The sequence below is a fragment of the Erythrolamprus reginae genome, chromosome 6, assembly GCF_031021105.1.
Source record: "Erythrolamprus reginae isolate rEryReg1 chromosome 6, rEryReg1.hap1, whole genome shotgun sequence".
NCBI lineage: Eukaryota > Metazoa > Chordata > Lepidosauria > Squamata > Dipsadidae > Erythrolamprus > Erythrolamprus reginae.
Window position 1 is genome coordinate 35,987,965 of NC_091955.1, and position 21,795 is coordinate 36,009,759.

Here is a 21,795-nt window from a genome sequence, read left to right on the forward strand (position 1 = left end):
AATGTTTAGGTGGAAATGAGCCCATTGGAGAATGCTATTGAAGTATTGGAAAATAAAAACCAACAGTTAAGGACATTGATCAGTCGGTGTCATACTCGACAGATGCAGAATATCAATCCTCTTACAATGTGTTTGAATGGTGTAATTGATGCAGCAGTTAATGGGGGAGTTGCCAGATATCAAGAAGTAAGTGTCGTTCTATATATGTTGGGATTAGGTTGCATTCTTGTTTCAGTATCCCAAATACTAGTTACTAAAAAACAATAGTAGAAAAGTGTTGTAGTTTTATAGCTTGAGCTTTCAGTTGTCCATTAGGTTCTATAGAATACTACATTATTAAGTATTATAGGGATCTTCATTGACAATACTTTTTAAAAAATTCTCTTATTCTCCCAATTCACTTTATCAAATTTAAATAAATACTAATGTTTTATTTAAATTTATCATTATATTAACTACAAATACTTAAAATCTAAATAGCTAATTGTTGTGATTCAGCCTGAGGCTCCTCAGGGACCGGCTGGAGCTCTGCCGGATCCATGCCCAGAGGAGGAGGACAGTGACCAGGAGGGGGAGGACCAGGCAGACGGGGGAGAGGAACGTCAGGAGGAGGAGGAGGGAGAGCAGCCTGAGACCCCCGGGGGGGGCCTCTCCCCAGCTAGTAGCCTGGATTCATTGGATGAAGACGCACAGGCTATAATAGATATGAGGCAGAGACGTGCAGCTCAAAGAAGGGGCCAATTAGAAAGATATTTCCATCCCTGAATTGGCAACAGCTGGGTTTGGGTGTGGTTCTCCTCAGCAGGGTTAAAAAGGCAGGCCCGCCCTTACAGTCTCGTGGAGAGTTATCAACTGGGAGTCCTGTGACCTTGCTTCGATTCTTGGCGTCTCTGATCTTGGCTTGTGGCCTAGAAGCCTGGAAGACTTGGGGGAGGCGTGGGTTTTATTATCTCCAGAGTTGTTTTTGCCAGCAAGAATCCTATTTTATTGCCTGGCCTTCGTGAAACTTCTGTGAAACTGCATCGTGTTCCTGTCTGTAAGAACAGTTTTTGTTACCTGTGTTTGCTTTCCAGTATATAAACTGCCTTTGCTTTTTACCAGTGTGTCTGCCTACTCTTTTTGGTTGGTGTTGGCGTCTGGGGGGATCCAGACAGAACAGCTAATATTTCAATTGAGTTTCAAATCTGCACAAATCTTATATAGAAGTTTCTTATAGAGTAGGTGATATTTATTCAAAATTTTATATTCTTTGAAAACAATTAATTTACAGTAATCTAATTCATTTCTCTTCTTATCTTTCTTCATCAAAACTTAATTCAAATCAAAATGTAAATTATATAATATTTTATAAAGACCTTTAAAAACAATAATTATGCAAACCTTAAAATGTTCCAATAATATCTATGTCTGAATCTTTTTCAACATCAAATCAAATTTATAACTTATTCAAATCTCATATAAAAACAAATCTTATAAAAAGCATCAAAATTTAATTCAAACAAACATGTAACTTATTAAAAAAACCTCTTGATGAGATAATTATGTTTAATAATTGTACATACTTATACACAACTAATATTATTAACATGATTAGATATAGCACAATAATTCTAAAGAAAAAATCTTATAACATTCAGTCATCAATCATCCGTGCTCTTTTGGTCTCTCACAAATTCCACTTCTTACAAATTTTCCCTTTCCAACCCCTTCTCTTAACTTTTCTTCTTTTTTTTCTTTTGTTTTTATACCAATAATTTCTTTTTATCCAAATTCCTTTCCTTCCTTTTATATATGTTATTTTCATACATTTGCTCTCAATTCCTCCTAGTGTCTTCTCTATTATCCCTCTTATTTTTAAATTGTTTCATCTTATATCAATCTTCCCCTCTTGCTCTTTTCATGTCACTGTAAATCCCAGTGAAATCATCAGTCTGTTTATTATTTTTATTCTCCTTTCATTTTTCACATCACTATAAATCCCAATATAATTATCAATCTGTTTGTCATTTTCAATTCTCTTTTCATTTTTCTTATCACTGTAAATCCTAGTGTAGTCATCAATCTTTTTTGTCTTTTCTGTTCTCTTTTCATTTGTAGGGTCACCTTGGTTTTCATTTTCTGCATTTTCATTTCCCATCATTGTATATTCTCAATATCCAACTTCATTTTTACTTGCTTTTCACCTCTGGCTTCTAAAAGACAATTTTTATATCTTCATAAAAATATTTAAACATCTCAATCAATTCTTCATAGATACACGCCTCACAATTCATAAAGTAAGGTTAGGTCCATATAATCCCTTTGTATTTCTGTCCAATCCAATCCAAAATTCTCTTATTTTCTTTCACCCAAACAGTACACCATCAAACAAAATAGCAAAGCAAACACTGCTTTAAAGTTCTCTCATATCATGAACAAGATCAATTTCCAGCTGTCAGCAAATCTAAAACTTTCCACAATGTATTGCAATATTTTCTTTTAAACAGCAGGTGGCATTATTGCTTCCCAACACAGCTCTTTTAAAAAAAATAAGAAATTCCATATTTTAAATCAACTTATACTTTTGCAGACTCTTTAACTCCCATCAAATCCAATTATAAAAAATATCCTCTAGTTCAGGCTTTTAGACTTGTCCCTTTAAATCTCTCTATGGTGTGGGGGGGTGGAGCCAGCTGCAGAGCTGAGTGGACAGTGTGGAGCGAAGCCCCGTAAAACACTTGCTACTTATGGGTGATCAATAAGCTTCTCAGAAGCTGTAGATCCCAAGGGATGGGATCGGAAGATAGGAGAGTCCTGGTAGCTGATTTTGAGGTGGCGGCCTGATTGGCACGCCAGAGAAACAAGAACAAGAAAAGGGAGCATAATGGTGACCCAAATGGGCTTCCAGGAGGATTTTTGAATGATTGGAACGGACATAGAAGATCAGAGGTGATATCTTTGGAATAGAGCCCTGATGGCATATCTATCAAATGAAAGGGATCAGCGAGGGAGAAGAGAGGAAGCCTAAAGATAAAATAGAGAATAGATACTCTAAAGATAAAATAGAGAAGTGACTATTTGGATGGTGAACATTTGGATGGTACATACTGGATGGGACTACTGAATTTCCTTTTCCTTTTGAGACTGTGGAGAACTTAATTGAGGACATGTAATAACAGCAACAACAACGAAAAAACGCCTGACATTTTGGACAAGGAGAACTTTACAGAACTTTATAGAATGATGTATGTTTCTTCCTCGTTATCCTTCTACTTCCCGGCTTAGAAAATAGACTTTGATCAGTTATACAATCAATGATTTGAATGATTTGAATGAACTAAATGAATTGAACGACGTGAATGAGCTAAAGATTTGACCGGTAAATTAATTAATCTTTCTTTGACTCTCTTTAGAGATTTTTTATTTTTCTAAGATCTTCCTTCTCTTTCCTTTGTTTTTTTTAAATAATTGTCCCTTCTCTTTGTACAATGTGATTATCGTGATATATTGTGATAGATTTCATAATATTTATAAATATCAATTCATTATATCATAGATGTATATACTAACCTAATAGATATAGCCGAATAGAATATTATGTGATTTAGATTCATAAGCTTGATTTAATCCTTTAAAAAATTGAAAGATTTGAAACTTTCTTGCTTTTTTAGGGAAGTTCAGTGGTAGAAATTGTGGAGGGAGGCGAGAAAGGTTTGTTGAGGTGGGAATCTTGGTGGAGAAAATATACAAAAATGACAAACTTGACAAATCTGACTAGACTGGGGTCAGGAAGGAGGCCTATAAATCAATCAACTTCTGCAATCCCCAGTCCATCATCTCAGAGATCCATCGAAGATATGATGCAGAAAGAGAGATCAAATTCATTTAAAGATTTACAAGCAATGCTCCTGCAAATGATAAAAAATCATGAAGGTATTAAAGAGGAGATAGGGGAAGTGAGAAGTGAGACAGGAGAATTAAAGGAGAGAATGCAAAACATGGATGCCAAATGCAAAGCATTTCAGCAGCAAATATTTAAAAATGAACAAAAACTGCAGGAGATTAAGGAAAAGATGGACTATGAGCATAGACGGATAGATGAAATGAATGATAGATTAACATAAGCAAACAGAGAATTAGAAAACACTGTTATTCTTTTGGAAACGGAGAAAGCCAATCATTACTTGTGTTTTCAGAATTTAAGGGATTCTGAAAAAGTGAGGATCTCCCAGATGTGATGGCAGAAATTCTGGCTAAAGCACTGGGGACAGAGAAAGAAGAAATGTTGAATGAATTAGATGAGGCTTATCGTATAAATACGAATTATGTGAGACGATATAACCTGCCAAAAGATGTTCACATAAAATTAGTAAAGAAATCTATAAGAGATGAAATACTGCACAAGCTAGAGAGGAATCAATTGAATATAGAGGAAAACAACTTGTTGTTTTAAAACAGGTTCCAAAAAGGGTGAGAGATTTGTGAAAACCATACTTATTTTTGACATCCAAATTGACAAGACATAATGTGAATTTTAGATGGTTGACACCGGAAGGTATTATGGTATTGTGGCAGGAAAAAAAAGATTAGAATTGACACAATAAATAAGGCAGAAAAATTTCATGATAAAAAATTTGGCAGTGAGGTGGCAATAGAGGAAAGGAACATAAGAAAAGGGAGAGAAATAGATAGTGTGGAAACAGAAGGACTAGAACAAAGGGAGGTGCAAAAAAGAAAATGACAAGAGAAGATAATAGAAAGGTTAGAAAAGTCAGACAACAGGGAAAGACTATTTTAAAAAGAGAGAGAAAAGATAGAGGCTAGAAAAAAACTATAAAAAATTAGAATAGTAGTTACAACGATGACATCATAGAAAAGATTAAAACCTATTAGAAAAGGAAAGTATTGCCCAACAAATTAAATGTAGTAAACAAAATTTCTTTGAAAATGCAAATAAACCTGGTAAGTGGTTAGCCACAAAGCTTAAAAAACAGAGGAAAAAATGATTAGTTGTCTTAAAAATGATGAAGGGATAGTATGATATGGATGAAAAAAAACAGATCACTTGAAATTTTTATAATAATCTGTACAAAAAATATAACTCTGATAGGGAAGAACAGATACAAAATATTTTTGAAATGGCTAAACTCCCCAAAGTACCAGGAGAAGTTAAAGAAATGTTAAACAAAATGATTTCAATTACAGAGTTAAGGGAAGCCATTAAAAATCAAAAAAATAGCAAGGCCCTGGGACCAGTTGGTCTTCCAATAGAATTTTATAAAGAAATGCTGGAAGATTTGGAAGAGATATTACTAGAAGTATACAACACAGTTTTAGATGAAGGGAAATTGCCCGCATTCTGAAAAGATGCCAATATGGCTTTAATACCAAAAAAGGATACAGATCAGACTTTAATATCAAATTACAGACCCATCTCACTTTTAAATGTAGATTATAAAATATTTAGTTCAATTATGGCAAACAGATTAAAGGGATATTTAAACAAATTTATTCATGCTGACCAGAACGAATTCTTACCCAAAAGGCAACTAAGAAACAATCTATGAATTATAATTGATATTTTGGAATATTACGAAAGTCACAATGAGAAACAAGCAGCACTAGTATTTATAGATGCCCAAAAGGCATTTGATAATGTCAATTGGGATTTAATGCTAAAACAATTAGATTATATGGATTTCGGTCAAAAATTCTTAAGAGCAATTAGCGCTAACTACATGGAACAGTTTGCTAACATTATAGTCAATGGAATTGTAATACAAAAATTGTAATACCAAAAAAGTACGAGACAAGGGTGCCCACTTTCACCACTTCTATTCATCTTAACACTAGAAGCACTTACTAGAATAATTAGAAACAATGAGCAAATAAAAGGTGTTTTTTTTAAAAGGAAACATACAAACTATAGGCTTTTGCGAATGATCTTGTTTTCATCCTTGAAGACCCAATGGAATCAGGCCCAAAATTATTGGATATATTGGAAAAATTTGGAAATTCTGCAGGATTAAAAATAAATAAACAAAAAACTAAAATGATAGTTAAAAATATGAGAGAGGATCAAAAAGAAGGATTGACCGTAAATGTAAACATTCAGATAGCAAAAAGGATACAATATTTAGGGATTAACTTAACAGTAAAATGCAAAACTTTAAAAACAGATAATTATGATAAATGAAACAAAAAGATAAAAAAGAACTAGATAAATGGGAAAAGCTTTAACTCTCTCTTATGGGAAGAATTGCGACAATTGAAATGAATATACTACCCAAAATTCTTTTCCTATTTCAAACTATACTTCACAAATCTGAACAGTTTTGTTAGCAAATTCATATGGCAGCACAAAAGACCAAGAATCCGACATAAATACCTATAGGAAGCAAAAGAAGATAGTGGTCTTGGTTTACTAGATTGGAGAGAGTATTATAACGCAGCTGTCTTAACATGGATCAAAGACTGGATTCAATTAGAAAATAACACGCTACCAGATTTAGAGGGCCATGACTTACAAACTGAATGGTACTCTTTTTTGTGGGATGGGAGACAAAAACACATAAATACTTTTCAAACCATTATAGAAACATAGAAGACTGATGGCAGAAAAAGACCTCATGATCCATCTAGTCTGCCCTTATACTATTTTCTGTATTTTATCTTAGGATGGATATATGTTTATCCCAGGCATGTTTAAATTCAGTTACTGTGGTTTACCAACCACGTCTGCTGGAAGTTTGTTCCAAGGATCTACTACTCTTTCAGTAAAATAATATTTTCTCACGTTGCTTTTGATCTTTCCCCCAACTAACTTCAGATTGTGTCCCCTTGTTCTTGTGTTCACTTTCCTATTAAAAATACTTCCCTCCTGGACCTTATTTAACCCTTTAACATATTTAATTGTTTTCACCATGTCCCCCCTTTTCCTTCTGTCCTCCAGACTATACAGATTGGGTTCATTAAGTCTTTCCTGATAAGTTTTATGCTTAAGACCTTCCACCATTCTTGTAGCCCGTGTTTGGACCCGTTCAATTTTGTCAATATCTTTTTGTAGGTGAGATCTCCAGCACTGAACACAGTATTCCAAATGTGGTCTCACCAGCACTCTATATAGCGGGATCATAATGTCTCTCTTCCTGCTTGTTATAACTCTAGCTATGCAGCCAAGCATCCTACTTGCTTTCCCTACCGCCTGTCTGCACTGTTCACCCATTTTGAGACTGTCAGAAATCACTACCCCTAAATCCTTCTCTTCTGAAGTTTTTGCTAACACAGAACTGCCAATACAATACTCAGATTGAGGATTCCTTTTCCCCAAGTGCATTATTTTACATTTGAAAACATTAAACTGCAGTTTCCATTGCTTTGACCATTTATCTAGTAAAACTAAATCATTTACCATATTACAGACGCCTCCAGGAATATCAACCCTATTGCACACTTTAGAGTCATCGGCAAATAGGCAAACCTTCCCTACCAAACCTTCCCCTATGTCACTCACAAACATTAAAAAGAATAGGACCCAGAACAGTTATATGGTTCTGGGTCCTGGTTATAATGTATGGTTAAAGATAAAAAGACAGATGTATAGGGGTTTTCACCATTGGAAGCTTTCATCCACCCAAACACATGATTAAGGATGACGGGAATATTAAAATGAGAAGAGAATTAGAAAACAAAGGAATCAAATTAGAAAGGTAGGAATACTTACAGATTAAATCAAGATACAATAAGGAAAATAAAGAACCGGGAATTGAGAAGGAAAAGGCATTAGATAAATTACTATTGGGAACACAGGAAAAATCAATCCAGAAATTATATCGATATCTATTGGTCCATAAGATGGAAATCAAAAGTTGACGCTAGCCACCTCATATAAAGAAAAATGGTCCAAAATGTTTTATAGATGGCATGTAACACATGTGCATCTAGCTAAAATAGACAAGAAGATTACACTCAAATGCTGGAAGTGTAAAGTAGAATTTGGTTCTTATTATCATCTATGGTGGAAAATGTAAGAAAGCAAAAAACTTCTGGGAAAAAATGAAAAGCTGGTTGGAAGAAATTTTAGGAATGAAAATAGAAAAAACTCCGGAAAGCTTTTTGCTTGGAATATTACATAAAAAACTGGGGGGGGGGGGGGGATCAAGTATATCTGATCCTGCCGATAACAATGGCGGCAAGATTAACATTCGCACAACACTGGAAAAATGAAATGGTGCTGCAGGAGGAGAATATAATAGAGAAAATAACAGCATGTGCAAAGATGGATAAATTAACATTGGAAAGAAAAAATAAGAATTTTATAAATGTTGGGGTATGTTCTAATGGTTGGTTGGAAAAAAGGATAAAGTGATTAATATACATTCAATTAACAATTAAAAAGAACTATCCCTTGGTGATAAATTGATTAATAGGGAAATAGATATAAGATTAATTATATAAACTATGATTATTGCTTCAAAAATTGGTTTATAACAAGTATGTAAAAATTGGTGTGTAATGGAATGTGAGCACAGTAAGAATTGTTATACAGATTTGCTCCAATGTTTTTAAATGTTTTTGTTTTGTTCTGTATGTTGTGTGTATATATGTATTTAAATAAAACATAAATCTCTTTATGATATTTCCAATTGCTAGATAGCCTCTCACTTCATTTTGAAGACTCTTTGTTCCTTTTAAGTTTTTACTATTCTTCTTTATCGTTAAATTGGCCAAACACTCACCCAGCTCAGTTCTTCACCTCTCTCCAGCACAAATGCTTAGATCTGGTCACCCAAGCAATCTATGATCTTTCCATTCAATCAATCCGATTGTGGCCATTCCAGCTATGGTGACAGAGTCATTCCATCAGCTATTGGCCAAGAGGCTGGTGCCAGCTCTCAGAAGGGGAATTGCAAGCCCCCCAGACTGCCAACTGGTGCCTCTCTTCTCCACTGTCCCTCCAGAGCAGATCTGACCTGGTTCTGGTTAGGTTCCAGGTCTCCTAACAGTTGGGGTTCGGGATTACCTGCAGAGTGCAGGAGACGCCCGTGTTGCTGGGATGTTGGCCACATCCCCTACCTCCATTGACTTTTTGAGGAAGTCATCAGATAACATTGCAAATGATGATCACAGATTATTGGGGGTTGGGGGGAGGCTTGGCAATATCATAATCTGTGAAAAAAAATCAGGTGCTCAGGCATGAAAATTTGTTTGTTTGTTTATTTGTTTGTTTATACTTCTATGCCACCCAGTTCCGAAGGACTCACCTAATGTGCCACTCAGACACTATACTTTTCTGCCCACACCAAAAAAAAAATTAGAGGGAACATTGGTTAAGAGACAAAACTGGCCCAAAGTTACCCAACTGGCTTTAATTTTTATTAACTATGGCTTAGGATAAAATAAAATGTCAGGTTGGTAGAAGATAAATTGGAGGACAAAGTGAAGCTCTCATCTTCCAGTAGATAAAGATTAATTTCTGTTATGGATATGGCCCATGAATTTGCAGAGAAGAGCAACAAAGATTATTCAGGACTGGAGGTTAAAACATGAAGAATGATTGCATTAATTGGGTATGTCTAATGAAAACAAGGAATAGCGGTGACATGATAGCAGTGTTCCAATATTTAAGAGTCTGCCATAAAGAAGGGGCAATCAACCTAAAGGCAAGACAAAAGCAATGCATGGAAACTAATTAAGAAGAAAATCAACCTAGAACTAAGTAGAAATTTCCTGACTGAACAATTAATCAGTGAAATGATTTGCCTCCAGAAGTTGTAGGTGCTAGAGTTTTTAAAGAACAGATTGGACAACCAAAATGATAGGGTTTTTTGCTTGAGCATGGGGTTGGACTAGTAGACCTCCAAGGTCCCTTCCAATGCTGGTATTCTAGTATTCTGTTACTTTAAAGGTGCATTGATTTTGAGAATTCCAAAATGTGAAGATCTTCCCTTTTGGTGTAGGTTACCGTATTTAATTGTTTACTATTTTATCAATGTATTCATTTTATCAATTCATGACATATAACTCTGATGTAAGAGACCTATATCTAGATTTTCTACATATCAAAATAGATCATGAAATGTGATTCCATGTAATTTAATAATGTTTGCAGATTTTTGTATAATTCAAGTAATTTAAACAGATACTGATAGAACTTAGTGCATCCCTTTATCTGATTTTTTTTAATTTGATTTTTTAATGCTGCCCTTCTCCTCAGACTCAGGGCGGCTTACAACATGTTATCAATAACACTTTTTAACAAAGCCAGCATATTGCCCCAACAATCCGGGTCCTCATTTTACCCACCTTGGAAGGATGGAAGGCTGAGTCAACCTTGAGCCGGTGATGAGATTTGAACCATGGATTTTTAAAATAATACACTTATTATATGCATAACTTGAAATAACATGGATGACTTTGTGCAATGATTGTGTTCTTCTCAGGCATTCTTTGTGAAGGAATATGTTCTGAACCACCCAGAGGATGGAGAAAAGATCACATGCTTAAGAGAACTGATGCTTGTGCAGGTAAAAGAAAATTCAAGCAAGGTGTTTTCAATCAATTTTAACGGAGCTGGCAGAGCTAAGAAAAAGCATTACATTGCAGCAATTTTCCTTTCAGATTCTACTGAGGATTTTTCAAGTACTGTATTTAGAAGGACTGGACAGGGAAAAGAAAGCAAATTAAGAGTTACTGATAACAATAATAGGCTATGTCTTTGATGTTAAGAAGAGGTGGCTAAATAGATAGGATTCTGCTCTCCATATCTGAGTATGCCTCATTGCAATAGTAATCTAAATATATTGTAAGGAAATATGGATTAAATAGCAAATAAATTTCATCTGGTTTGGCACAGGTATGAAAGAAGAAATAAATTTGTGATTAAGTAATTCCCAGTACTGTATTATCCTATAATTTTAATTCTCTCTTCTTTTAAATTTGATAATGAAATATTTAAACCAGAAAATTGTTGGAATTTATTTTTGTGTGTGCTAATTTGTGCTGGTTTTCATATATGGTCATTTTCTTTGTATGGAGCTCAGAATAGCTGACAGCACTATTTGAACACTGCTATCAAAAGAAAGGCAACTAAATAGATAGAACTCATAATAAAATTTGTCCTTGTTTAATTACTGTAATTGGGACAAATGTTTCCATCAGTAAGTAAAATGGTCACTAGGTAAAAAACATGTGATTGCATCACTTAGCAACAGCATTTCTGGTATTCCTAGTTGTGGTTGTTAGGTCAGGATTCTCTCATCACGGTTTAGGACCTTCAGGCCCATCCTTGGACACACCACTTCACCACCAGCCACCTGCGTCAGCCCATCCACAGCCAGCTTTTCTCCTCCACTGGCCCTTCACTGGCGATTCTGGGCTGTCAGAAATAAGTTTATTTCTGAAGGTAATGCAAGTAAATGGCTTGTAACCATGGGAAAGGCTGATGTAAGGCATAATCATGGGTTTGCTAAATGTGCTGCAACCTGATTGGCTGTAACGTATATAAAGGTAATACTGGATATATACTGCTACAGGAGAAATAAACCACAAACTATCAAGAAGGGGCATGTTGGAGATGTCTGGAAGGAGGATGCAGCACTGCTAGTGTTGGGGAAATGTTTTAAAGAAAAACTGACATGGATTCTGGACTCGGCTTTTTAGAGCACATTGTGAACAGAAAAGACTTTTTACAAGGAGATTTAAAATCTTCAGATATAAGCCATATTAGGTTAGCTGATGGAACAGAAACTAGTGTTCAGTTATCTGGGTCAGCATATATTGCATGTTTATATACAGTGGTGTAGCAGCTGCAAGGAGGGGATCTCTCTCTCCCAAAGTTTCTTTTTCCTTAGATTCCTGAGACCATTCGGGGCACAGTTCGTTTGGAGAACGGAGTGGATCAAGAGGGGAATTCTGGGCACCGATCGGTTAAGGCATTTTCTGATCAAGGTGAAGGGTACGCTCCCTATCAGGAATCAAAGGTGCCTGTCTCTGCTGGCACCAGTACGGTGGGCTTGAAATCACAGCGGCCCACAGTAGAGGGAAGCATGTGAGGCATATAGATCAGATCTGAAACCAGTAAGTTTTTTACGCTGAATAATGTGGATGGTTATAAGACAGATTTCCAGATATACTATTCTAGACTTTTGACTTAAAAATCAATAATCCCGTAACGAGACCCAGAAGAAAGGGATCCCTAAACTTGAGGAAGCGGCGACGGCGAGTGCGGGAAGAAAAGACAGCTAGCGCCAAGATCGCTGTGATTGTTAAGACTGGGAACACAGCGTGGACTCCTAAAATGGGGCAACAATTTTTCCTAAGATTATCCAGACCATGTTATTTTGTCCATCAGAACATTATTTATTTATATTAAAACGGATTCCATAACATCGGGACCAATTAACTTTTACCACTGTGACTCGGAAAACTGACAATCAGCTGAGAGGCGGTGAGAACTGAAAGCAGTAAGGGACAAGAGGCTGATTTAAGATCCAGGACGCTGATACCCGAATTGACTAAGGAAATACCTATTGAATACCTATTGAAACTGTGAATTAGGTCTTTGTGGGTATTAGGTGGTTATTGTAAGCATCGGGATTGGATCTTTTTGTAGAAGCCATGGACGCCAAACTGAGATCCTGATGAAAGTTAGAGATGTGTGTGTGGGGGGGGGTTGCATTAAGTCAGCCCCGATTGTTCTGTGGTGAGAAATTCTGACTCTGAGTTTAAGAGCAGTCTTTAATACTATGAGCAGGACTGTGGTGAACTGAAGCAATAAATCGCGGGATTTGGAATCCCCCCCCTTCCTTTTTCTTGTATTGTTGCAGCCTGTTTGTAAGCATTTACTGGAGGAGGGATGAATTAGAGACTGAACCGGAAGTAATTTATTACTCTCTTACTGTCTGACTGCTTGAAAACATAGAGCTACTAAAGAAAAGAATTCAAAAGAACTTAATGCATAAAAACCAGGGGAAGCTTATAATAACAAAATAGAATATACTTATATTTTTATAATTATATAATCAGCTATTTCTCTATTTAATCAGGTACTATTGGAAATTTATTAATTATATTATTTCCATATCTAGGCTTTATTCATATAATATTAATTTCTAGTAATGTACTTATATAGAAATATTGAATTTTACTTATCAAAATATTGAACTTATAGAATAACATATAGAATTAATAGATATATTAATAGAATAGATTTATTTATATAGAATACATATATATATATATATATATATATATATATATATATATATATATATATATATGATATTTATAATAATAATCATATACCATGGATAGGATTTCAATTCTCTACTGTTTAATAATTATATCACTTTTTTTTGTTTATTCTTGAAACTACGTATATAGCATTAGAATTCAGAAGGTTTAAGTGTCTAATGTTATTAATGAATTTATTAGATTGATAATTTATTTTTAGTATTAAGACATTTATTGTATTTATTGAGTCTAGTAAAGATGATGAAATAGAATCCAACACTCAAAGTGAAGAAAAGAAAGAGGGGAAAAGAGCAGCGGAAGAAGAGAGGATTAATGGCAAAGAGGAAGGAACTAAAACCATGTCAAAAACAGCAGCAGCAGTAAACAAATAATTAGGGGGTGGGGAACCTAGGAGGAAAAAACAAAATTAAATGTTACCTGAAATTAATCTGATCTCAGTAAACATTAATGGTCTTAATAATGGCTACAAATGGAAAAAAGTTTTCTCAAAATTATTAAACCAAAAAGCACAAATAATCTGCTCACAAGAAGTACACATTAAACAATCACACAAAAAATATTTGGAAGACCCCAAATTGGGGGAGTTATATGTGTCATTAGAGGATTTTAAAAAGAGGCGTGGCCACCTATGTGAAAAAAGAGCTAAAACCCAAAGAATTAAGAGTAGACTCGAAGAGCAGGTATATAATCTTTGAAATTGAATTTAAAGGAGAGAAAATCATAATAGCTGACATCTACGCCCCAAATGAAAAGCAGAAACAATACTACCAAAAAATACACGAAATTCTTCTTCAACTAGATTCTAAAAATATTTGCATAATTGGGGACTATAACGGATTATAGACCCAAGCCTGGATTATAAAGCAGGGAGCGAAACAAAAAAGAGAATGACCTTACCTATTACTTTCAACAACATGGCAGATGAATTAGACCTTATAGATATTTGGAAGTTAAGGCACTCTAAAGAAAGAAAATTCACATTCAACTCAACGCCTCACAATTATTTTTCCAGAATAGATATGGTATGGCTAAGTAAAGAATTATACCAAAAAATAAAATCAGTTGACATAGAACCTAATACATGGGTGGAGCACAATCCCCTTAAGATTATATGGCAGGGAGAAATGAAGGAATTCAGGAGGTGGACTCTAAATACAGATTTGCTTCAAGATGAAAAGTATACAAAGATGATCAAAAAAGAGGTAGGACTATTCTTAGTAGAAAATAGGAAACAACCCACAACAATTCAGATACTCTGGGATACTTTGAAGGCATATATAAGAAGCCTAACAATCGTCTATGCAGCAAAAAAAAAGAGAAGAGGGAGGAGTATAACCACTATCTAAATGAAATTAAAAGACTAGAAAGAAAACTACAACAAGAGCCAACAAATAACAAAAGACTAAGTATGTTGAGGGAAGCCAGGCACAGAGTAAACATTATTGACCAACAAGAACTCATTAGAAACATCAAACAAACTAAACAAATATATTTCAAAACAGTCAACAAGGCAGGTAGATGGCTCTCCCAAAAGATTTAAAAAAAAAAGTGATAGAATGATTTATGAACTAGTGGATAAAAATAGATTAGTACAACATATGGGACAACATAAAAAAGAAATAATATATGAATACAGTGGTACCTCATGATACAAACCCCTCGTCTTACGAACAACCCAAGATACGAACCCGGGGTTCAGAAATTTTTTGCCTCTTCTTACAAACTTTTTCCTTCTTACGAAGCTGCCATCGCCGCCGCCGAGAAGCCCCGCCGCCCGGCTGTCGCTTTTTTGAAACAGCCGGGGGGCTTCTCAGCGTCCTCCTGAACCCGAACGCCAAACCCGAACTTCCGGGTTCGGCATTTGGGAGGCCGCCGAGAAGCCCCCAGCTGTTTTAAAAGATGACAGCCAGGCAGCGGGGCTTCTCGGCGGCCTCCCGAACGCCGAACCCAGAAGTTCAGCAAAAGTTTGGGTTTGGGAGGCCGCTGAGAAGCCCCACCGCCCGGCTGTCACCTTTTAAAACAGCCGGGGGCCTTCTCAGCATCCTCCTGAACCCGAACGCCAAACCCGAACTTCCGGGTTCGGCATTCGGGAGGTCGCCGAGAAGCCCCGCCGCCCAGCTGTCACCTTTTAAAAGAGCCGGGGGCTTCTTGGCGGCCTCCCGAACGCCAAACCCGGAAGTTTGGGTTTGGCATTTGGGTTCAGGAGGATGCTGAGAAGGCCCCCGGCTGTTTTAAAAGGTGACAGCCGGGCGGCGGCGGTTTTTTGCGGGGGGTTTTGTTGCATGGACTAATTGATCTTACATTGTTTCCTATGGGAAACAATGTTTTGTCTTACAAACTTTTCATCTTACGAACCTCCCCCCGGAACCAATTAGGTTCGTAAGACGAGGTATTACTGTACTATGTAAACCTATACAAACAAGATTTAACAGAAACCTCAAAGGCAACTAAATATTTAATTAAAAACAATACATTGCAAATTGATGACTCAGACAGACAAATATTAAACGACAAGATTACGATTTAGGAACTCCAACAAGCCCTGAAAAGACAAAAAAACAATAAATCACCAGGCCCTGACGGATTTCCAGGTGAATTTTATAAAAAGAATAATGAAGTTTTTGAACCCAACTTAACTGAAGTTTACAACAAAATCATGGACCAGGCTAATATACCCGACACATGGAGGGAATCATACATCACAGTAATTCCAAAAGAAGGACTTGAGAAAGACAAAATACAAAATTATAGGCCTATATCGCTGCTAAACGCAGATTATAAGATCCTCATGTCGATAATGGCAGAAAGAACAAAAAAAGTTTTAAATAAAATAATCAACCCAGACCAAAGGGGCTTTTTACCTCATAGGGAAATAAAGCAATGTACCAGAACGGTTTTAGACATACTTGAATACTACATCCAGGGAGGCAAGTTGCTCTTGCCTTCCTGGACACGCAGAAGGCTTTTGACAATGTTAGCTGGCAATATCTTCTGGAACTAATTAGGGATCTAAAACTAGGTGACAAATTTGAAAGCTTAATTCTCAATATCTATACCTGTCAGTCCTCCAGGGCGATAATAAACAATGACATGACAAAATTATTCTCCATTGAAAAAGAGGTCCGCCAAGGCTGCCCAATGTCACCTCTTTTGTTTATCTAATCACTAGAAATATTATTAAATAAAATTAGGAATAGCAAAAAAATAAAAGGGATCAAAATAAAAAATGAAGATTACAAACTACAGGCATATCCCGACGACGTTGTATTCTTTCTAGAAGATCCGATAAACACAGGTCCAGAATTAATTAAAGAAATTGAGCTATTTGGTGAATTTTCAGGATTAAAAGTCAACAAACAGAAAACCAAACTTATGACAAAAAATATGATGCCAAAACAGAACAAAAAACTGGAAAAAGCCACAAATTTCCAAATTCCCAATAAAATTAAATATTTAGGATTAACAATTACTAACAAAGTTTCATCTATTAAAAAAGATAATTATGAGAGATTAGTACAGGAAACTAAAAATAATCTTGAAAAAAGGGGAAATCTACAAATGTCAATGTTAGGCAGAATTGCAACGATTAAAATGAACGTTCTTCCAAAGTATTTATGCCTCTTCCAGACAGCCCCAATTAGCCTGAATCAAAAAAATTTAGAGAAATCAACAAAATCATCTCAAAATTCGTTCGGAAAAATAAAAAACCCAGAATCAAATTTGGATACTTTCAAGACAGCAAAAACCTAGGGGGTCTGGGACTCCCGGACTTATATTAAGATCTGGCATGAAACCAAAAAGAAACACTATATAAAAATTCCCAGATGGCTGTCCACAATGGAGGCTATTATCTACCTGAACATGATTGATCCTTCTGAAACATTAAAATATTAGGACATTTTACACCCGAACGGAGATCTAAAAACTAGGCAAGAACTTGAACTACAGAACAATAAGTTAGTTTGGTGGATTTATCTACAAATAAAATCCAGATATTTTAAGCATAAGGAAATCCCTGGTATTGATACTTCGACTAATACTCTAGATAAAATATTGATCTAGAGGAAGATAGGACAGGAAGATAGACTAATCTCTAAAATCTATCATCAACTCTTAGAATACGACAGATCATAAGACATAGTTAAAGAACCTATAATATACACTTAGCAGACTGGGAGAAAACATGAAACATTATATGCAAAATCACACTGTCAGCGGCCTATAAAGAAAACTTCTATAAAGTTTTTTACAGGTGTTACTTGCCCCCATCGAGACTTGCAAAGAGCTACCCAAAACTAAATGATAAGTGTTGGAAATGTAAGAAACTGATAGGTACTTTTTATCACATGTGCTGGTCCTGTCCCAAAATTCAAAACATGGAGAAATACGCACAGATGGCTCACAGAAATCATAAAGGAGGAGATAGAATTCACACCAGAAGGTATGCTCTTAGGAATCTGGAGAAAACAATACCCTAAAAAAACACTTTCTCTCATGATGCATAGAATTAGTGCGGTAAGAATATCAATCCAACAACAGTGGAAAAAAGAACAGAGCCCATCCGAAAATCTAATCATAGTAAAAAATTACAAATGTGCAGAAATGGACAAAATGACGAATGCAATTAAAGGAAGAAAAAATAAAGAAACCAAAGAGACATGGCAAAAATGGCATGAATGGGTCCGTAATAAAAACCAAATGTGACAATACAAAGTATGAGTGTACACACATAAATAAAAATCAAATATAGAAATACAAAAATACATAGACTAATGTATGTGAATGTATATAGGTCAGTATAATATTAAGTATAAGAAATAGCAATATAAGATGTAACAGAAAAGGAGTATGATCTGTTCTTCAATGTATATGTGACATATATTCTTTTTTTGGTTTCCTTTTTTAAAAAAAATCAATATAAACTTTTTTTTTTTAAAGAAAATGTTATCTTTGTACCTTCACTGAAATTTTGTTTAAGTGTGGGAAGATTAACTGCTAATGGATATGTAATTCGTTTTTATGAAAACAATTGTACTATCCTGAAAGATAATGTTGTATGTGCTGAAGGAGAAATGCAAAATAAGTTATATGTGATGAAAGAAAAGAATGTAACAGGGAATGCTACATGTATTACAAACAAACCATTACATGATAACTGTATTCATTATCTGCAGAAAGTAATGGGTCATGCTAATTTTGGATCTTTGAAGAAACCAGCAGAGAATTGTAATTAAGAGATTAAAGACTGCAGTAAATTTTTAGAGTGCTCAATTTGTAACAAGATTAAGGTAAAGAAATTTCCCATCCCTGAATTTAGCACTAGAATAACAACCCAGCCTTTTGAATTGATTCATGGAGATTTATCAGGACTCAAGACTCTCATCCATGGAGAAAAATATCCAAACACTGATTAATTCAAATCCACCTGACAAAATACCACTCACCACTTCACCACCCCAACCTCAACCTCAACCACTTCCAATACTTCAAAAACCCACTAATTCTATTACTGATATCTCTACCCTAGTCAAGGATGCCATGGAACGTGAACAAAAACGCCAGAATGCTATCCTCTTTGGTCTTGATGAAAGCCATGAATCAGATATAACAAGAATAAAAAATATAATCCACCTCCATCACTCACATGTACAAACAATTGCCCAAGAAGACGTTTTGGAAGTTACCAGAATTGGACCTGAGCACAAGTATAACGATGGCTCAATAGCTCCCCGCTTCTGCAAAGTAGTATGCAAAAATGAACAAATAAAACAGCAATTCATCAAGACCATTAACCACATTGCCAGAAATAACAAGTCCTTCAACAAACTCATATCCAGACCAGATCTTTCTCTCCTCCAACGTATTCGCTCTCGCGAACTATGGGCAGAACTCAAGAGACGCTATGAACTTGGTGAAACAAACCTTTACATAGATCACCGCACAGAAAGCATCAAACCCAAAACCCATAATTCTCCCCACATCTTCCGGTCTAACTTTCAACCTACCATCTCACAACATCAAACTGACACCTGCCAGACCACCATCCCACAACAACAAATGGACAATCCTACCACCTCAAACCAAGAATAGGAAAGTGTGCCCCTTACTTCCTCTAACCACTCCAAAACCAATCCCCAACACAAGACCAATCTCAAATGTAAACTATTAAATGCTAGAAGTTTAGTCAACAAGATATCTGAATTCCTCCTTCTACTTGACACCTCCAACTTTGATATAATTTTTATATGCGAAACATGGCTAAATGCTTCCTACCCAGACTCCATTATCACATCAAAAAACTACCATGTTTTCCACTCAGACCGTGAATCCTGCAGAGGAGGCGGAGTAGCTATATTCTACAAAAAATCGCTGAACCTAAAAATCCTCAAAGTTGCACAGGATTTATTGGTACCTGAAACTATTGTCTGTGATTTATCCCTAAATACCACAATTCGCGTCTTACTCTGCTACAGAGCCCGGACTAGGACATCGAACATGCTAACAAATTATCCACATTACTAACATGGGCAACCAACTGCCCATACCCCATTATCTTCCTCGGAGACCTCAACCTACCACACATTAACTGGTCCTTAAATGAATGCAGCACGGAATCCATCCATTCTACTATATATAATACCATCACCTATGTGTGACTTGACCAACTAGTAACTAACAATACCAGACTTGATAACTGTCTGGATCTCATCTTCTGCAACAGCAAAAGTGCAATATATGGCTTACAAATAACAGTATCATTTTCCAACAGTGATCACAGCATGATAAACTTCAGTCTCAACTTAAGCCACACTATAATCCACCAAAATAATACAACACCAAAATTCAATTTCAAAAAAGTGAACTACGAACTCATTGAAGCCCACCTTTCAACATTAAACTGGAAAACTTTATTCTCTGAATGCTACACTACTGATGACCTCTACAACACATTCCTACTCGAAATGAAAATTATCATTAGACTTCTTGTACCTCTAACATGTATCATAAACAAAAAAAATAACCTCCCCATCTCAATAAGAAAATTACAAGCAAGAAAAAAATCTCTCTGGAGGAAAACAAAAAAGAACATGTTTCCAACTTCAAAAGCTGATATAAAAGCATTTGCAATCAAATAAAAACAGAATGCCTTAACTACTACAGCAAACAAGAGGAAAACCTCCTACGCACCAAATCTAATAGAGCTTTCTACAACTTTGTCAACAATAAACTCAAAGACTCTAGACTTATCCCACCTCTCAAAGGACCCAACAACAAAGAATACCATGATGACTCATCCAAAGCCAACCTCCTCAACTCTTTCTTTGGCTCTGTCTTTGTTAATAGCAATGGCTCATCCCCCAATTTCATCAATCGCACCTCAGACTCCCTCAACGACTTAACCCAAGTAGACTTCACTGAAGACCGAGTTGAAAAAGCATTACGTAACCTTAAACCTTCTCTATCAGTCAGACCAGATGGTCTATGTGCTTACTTCTTAAAAAAGCTCTCTACTGCCATAGCTGAACCACTAAGCATAATTATTGAAAAATCCTTCAGAACTAGCACACTTAATAAGCTATGGTCGAAAGCAATGGTCATCCCCATCTTCAAAAAAGGAGACCCCTCTCTTGTCGATAACTACAGACAAATTTCACTATGCTGGGTCCCATGCAAAGTCATGGAATCAATTATAAACAAATCAATTACTCTCCATCTAGAAACTAATAATTTGCTCTCTAACAAACAATTGGGTTTCAGAAAAAAACTATCCTGCAACCTGCAGCTCCTCCACTGCAAAAATATATGGACAACTCATCTAGATCAAGGAAAATCTACAGATGCAATTTATATTGACTTCTGGAAAGCCTTTGATTCAGTGGTCCACGACAAACTACTCCTAAAACTCAAATTCTATGGCATCTCAGGATCCCTCCATAGCTGGATTACAGCATTCCTGTCAAACAGACAACAAATGGTCAAAATAGGAAGCACCATATCCACCCCCATCCCAGTTAAAAGCAGTGTTCCCCAAGGTAGTGTACTGGGACCAACAGTCTTCATTCTCTACATCAATGACCTTTGCGATTATATCACAAGCAACTGTGTCCTCTTCGCCGACGATGTAAAACTCTTCAACACCACCGATAACACAACTACTCTCCAAAAAGACCTTGACGCTGTTTCTGAGTGGTCTAACACATGGCAACTCCAAATCTCAACTAGCAAATGCTCTGTCCTACACATTGGGAAGAAGAATCCCAACTCCAAATCCGAACCGAATAATCAAATTATCACAGATAATCCCCACTCTGTTAAAAACCTTGGTATACTAATAACAAAAGATTTAAGTGTCAAAGCCCACTGCAACAATATAGCCAAGAAGGCTTCAAGAGTTGTAAACCTAATCCTACGTAGCTTCTGCTCTGGCAATCTCACACTACTTACCAAAACTTTTGTTAGACCCATCCTCAAATACAGCTCATCTGTTTGGAACCTATATCACATCTCAGACATTAACACCCTTGAAAATTTCCAAAGATACTTCACCAGAAGAGCCCTTCA

General features: G+C 35.9%; 1 protein-coding gene across 1 annotated transcript in view; it reads left to right on the forward strand.

The window, feature by feature from the left end:
• The window catches only part of DOCK4 (dedicator of cytokinesis 4), an 826,344-nt gene that overhangs the window by 633,686 nt on the left and 170,863 nt on the right, over nucleotides 1-21,795 (forward strand). The window contains exons 43-44 of the mRNA XM_070755516.1: nucleotides 10-186; nucleotides 10,422-10,505. Of these exons, the coding sequence (XP_070611617.1) occupies nucleotides 10-186; nucleotides 10,422-10,505 (261 nt within the window). The remainder of the gene's footprint in view (nucleotides 1-9; nucleotides 187-10,421; nucleotides 10,506-21,795) is intronic.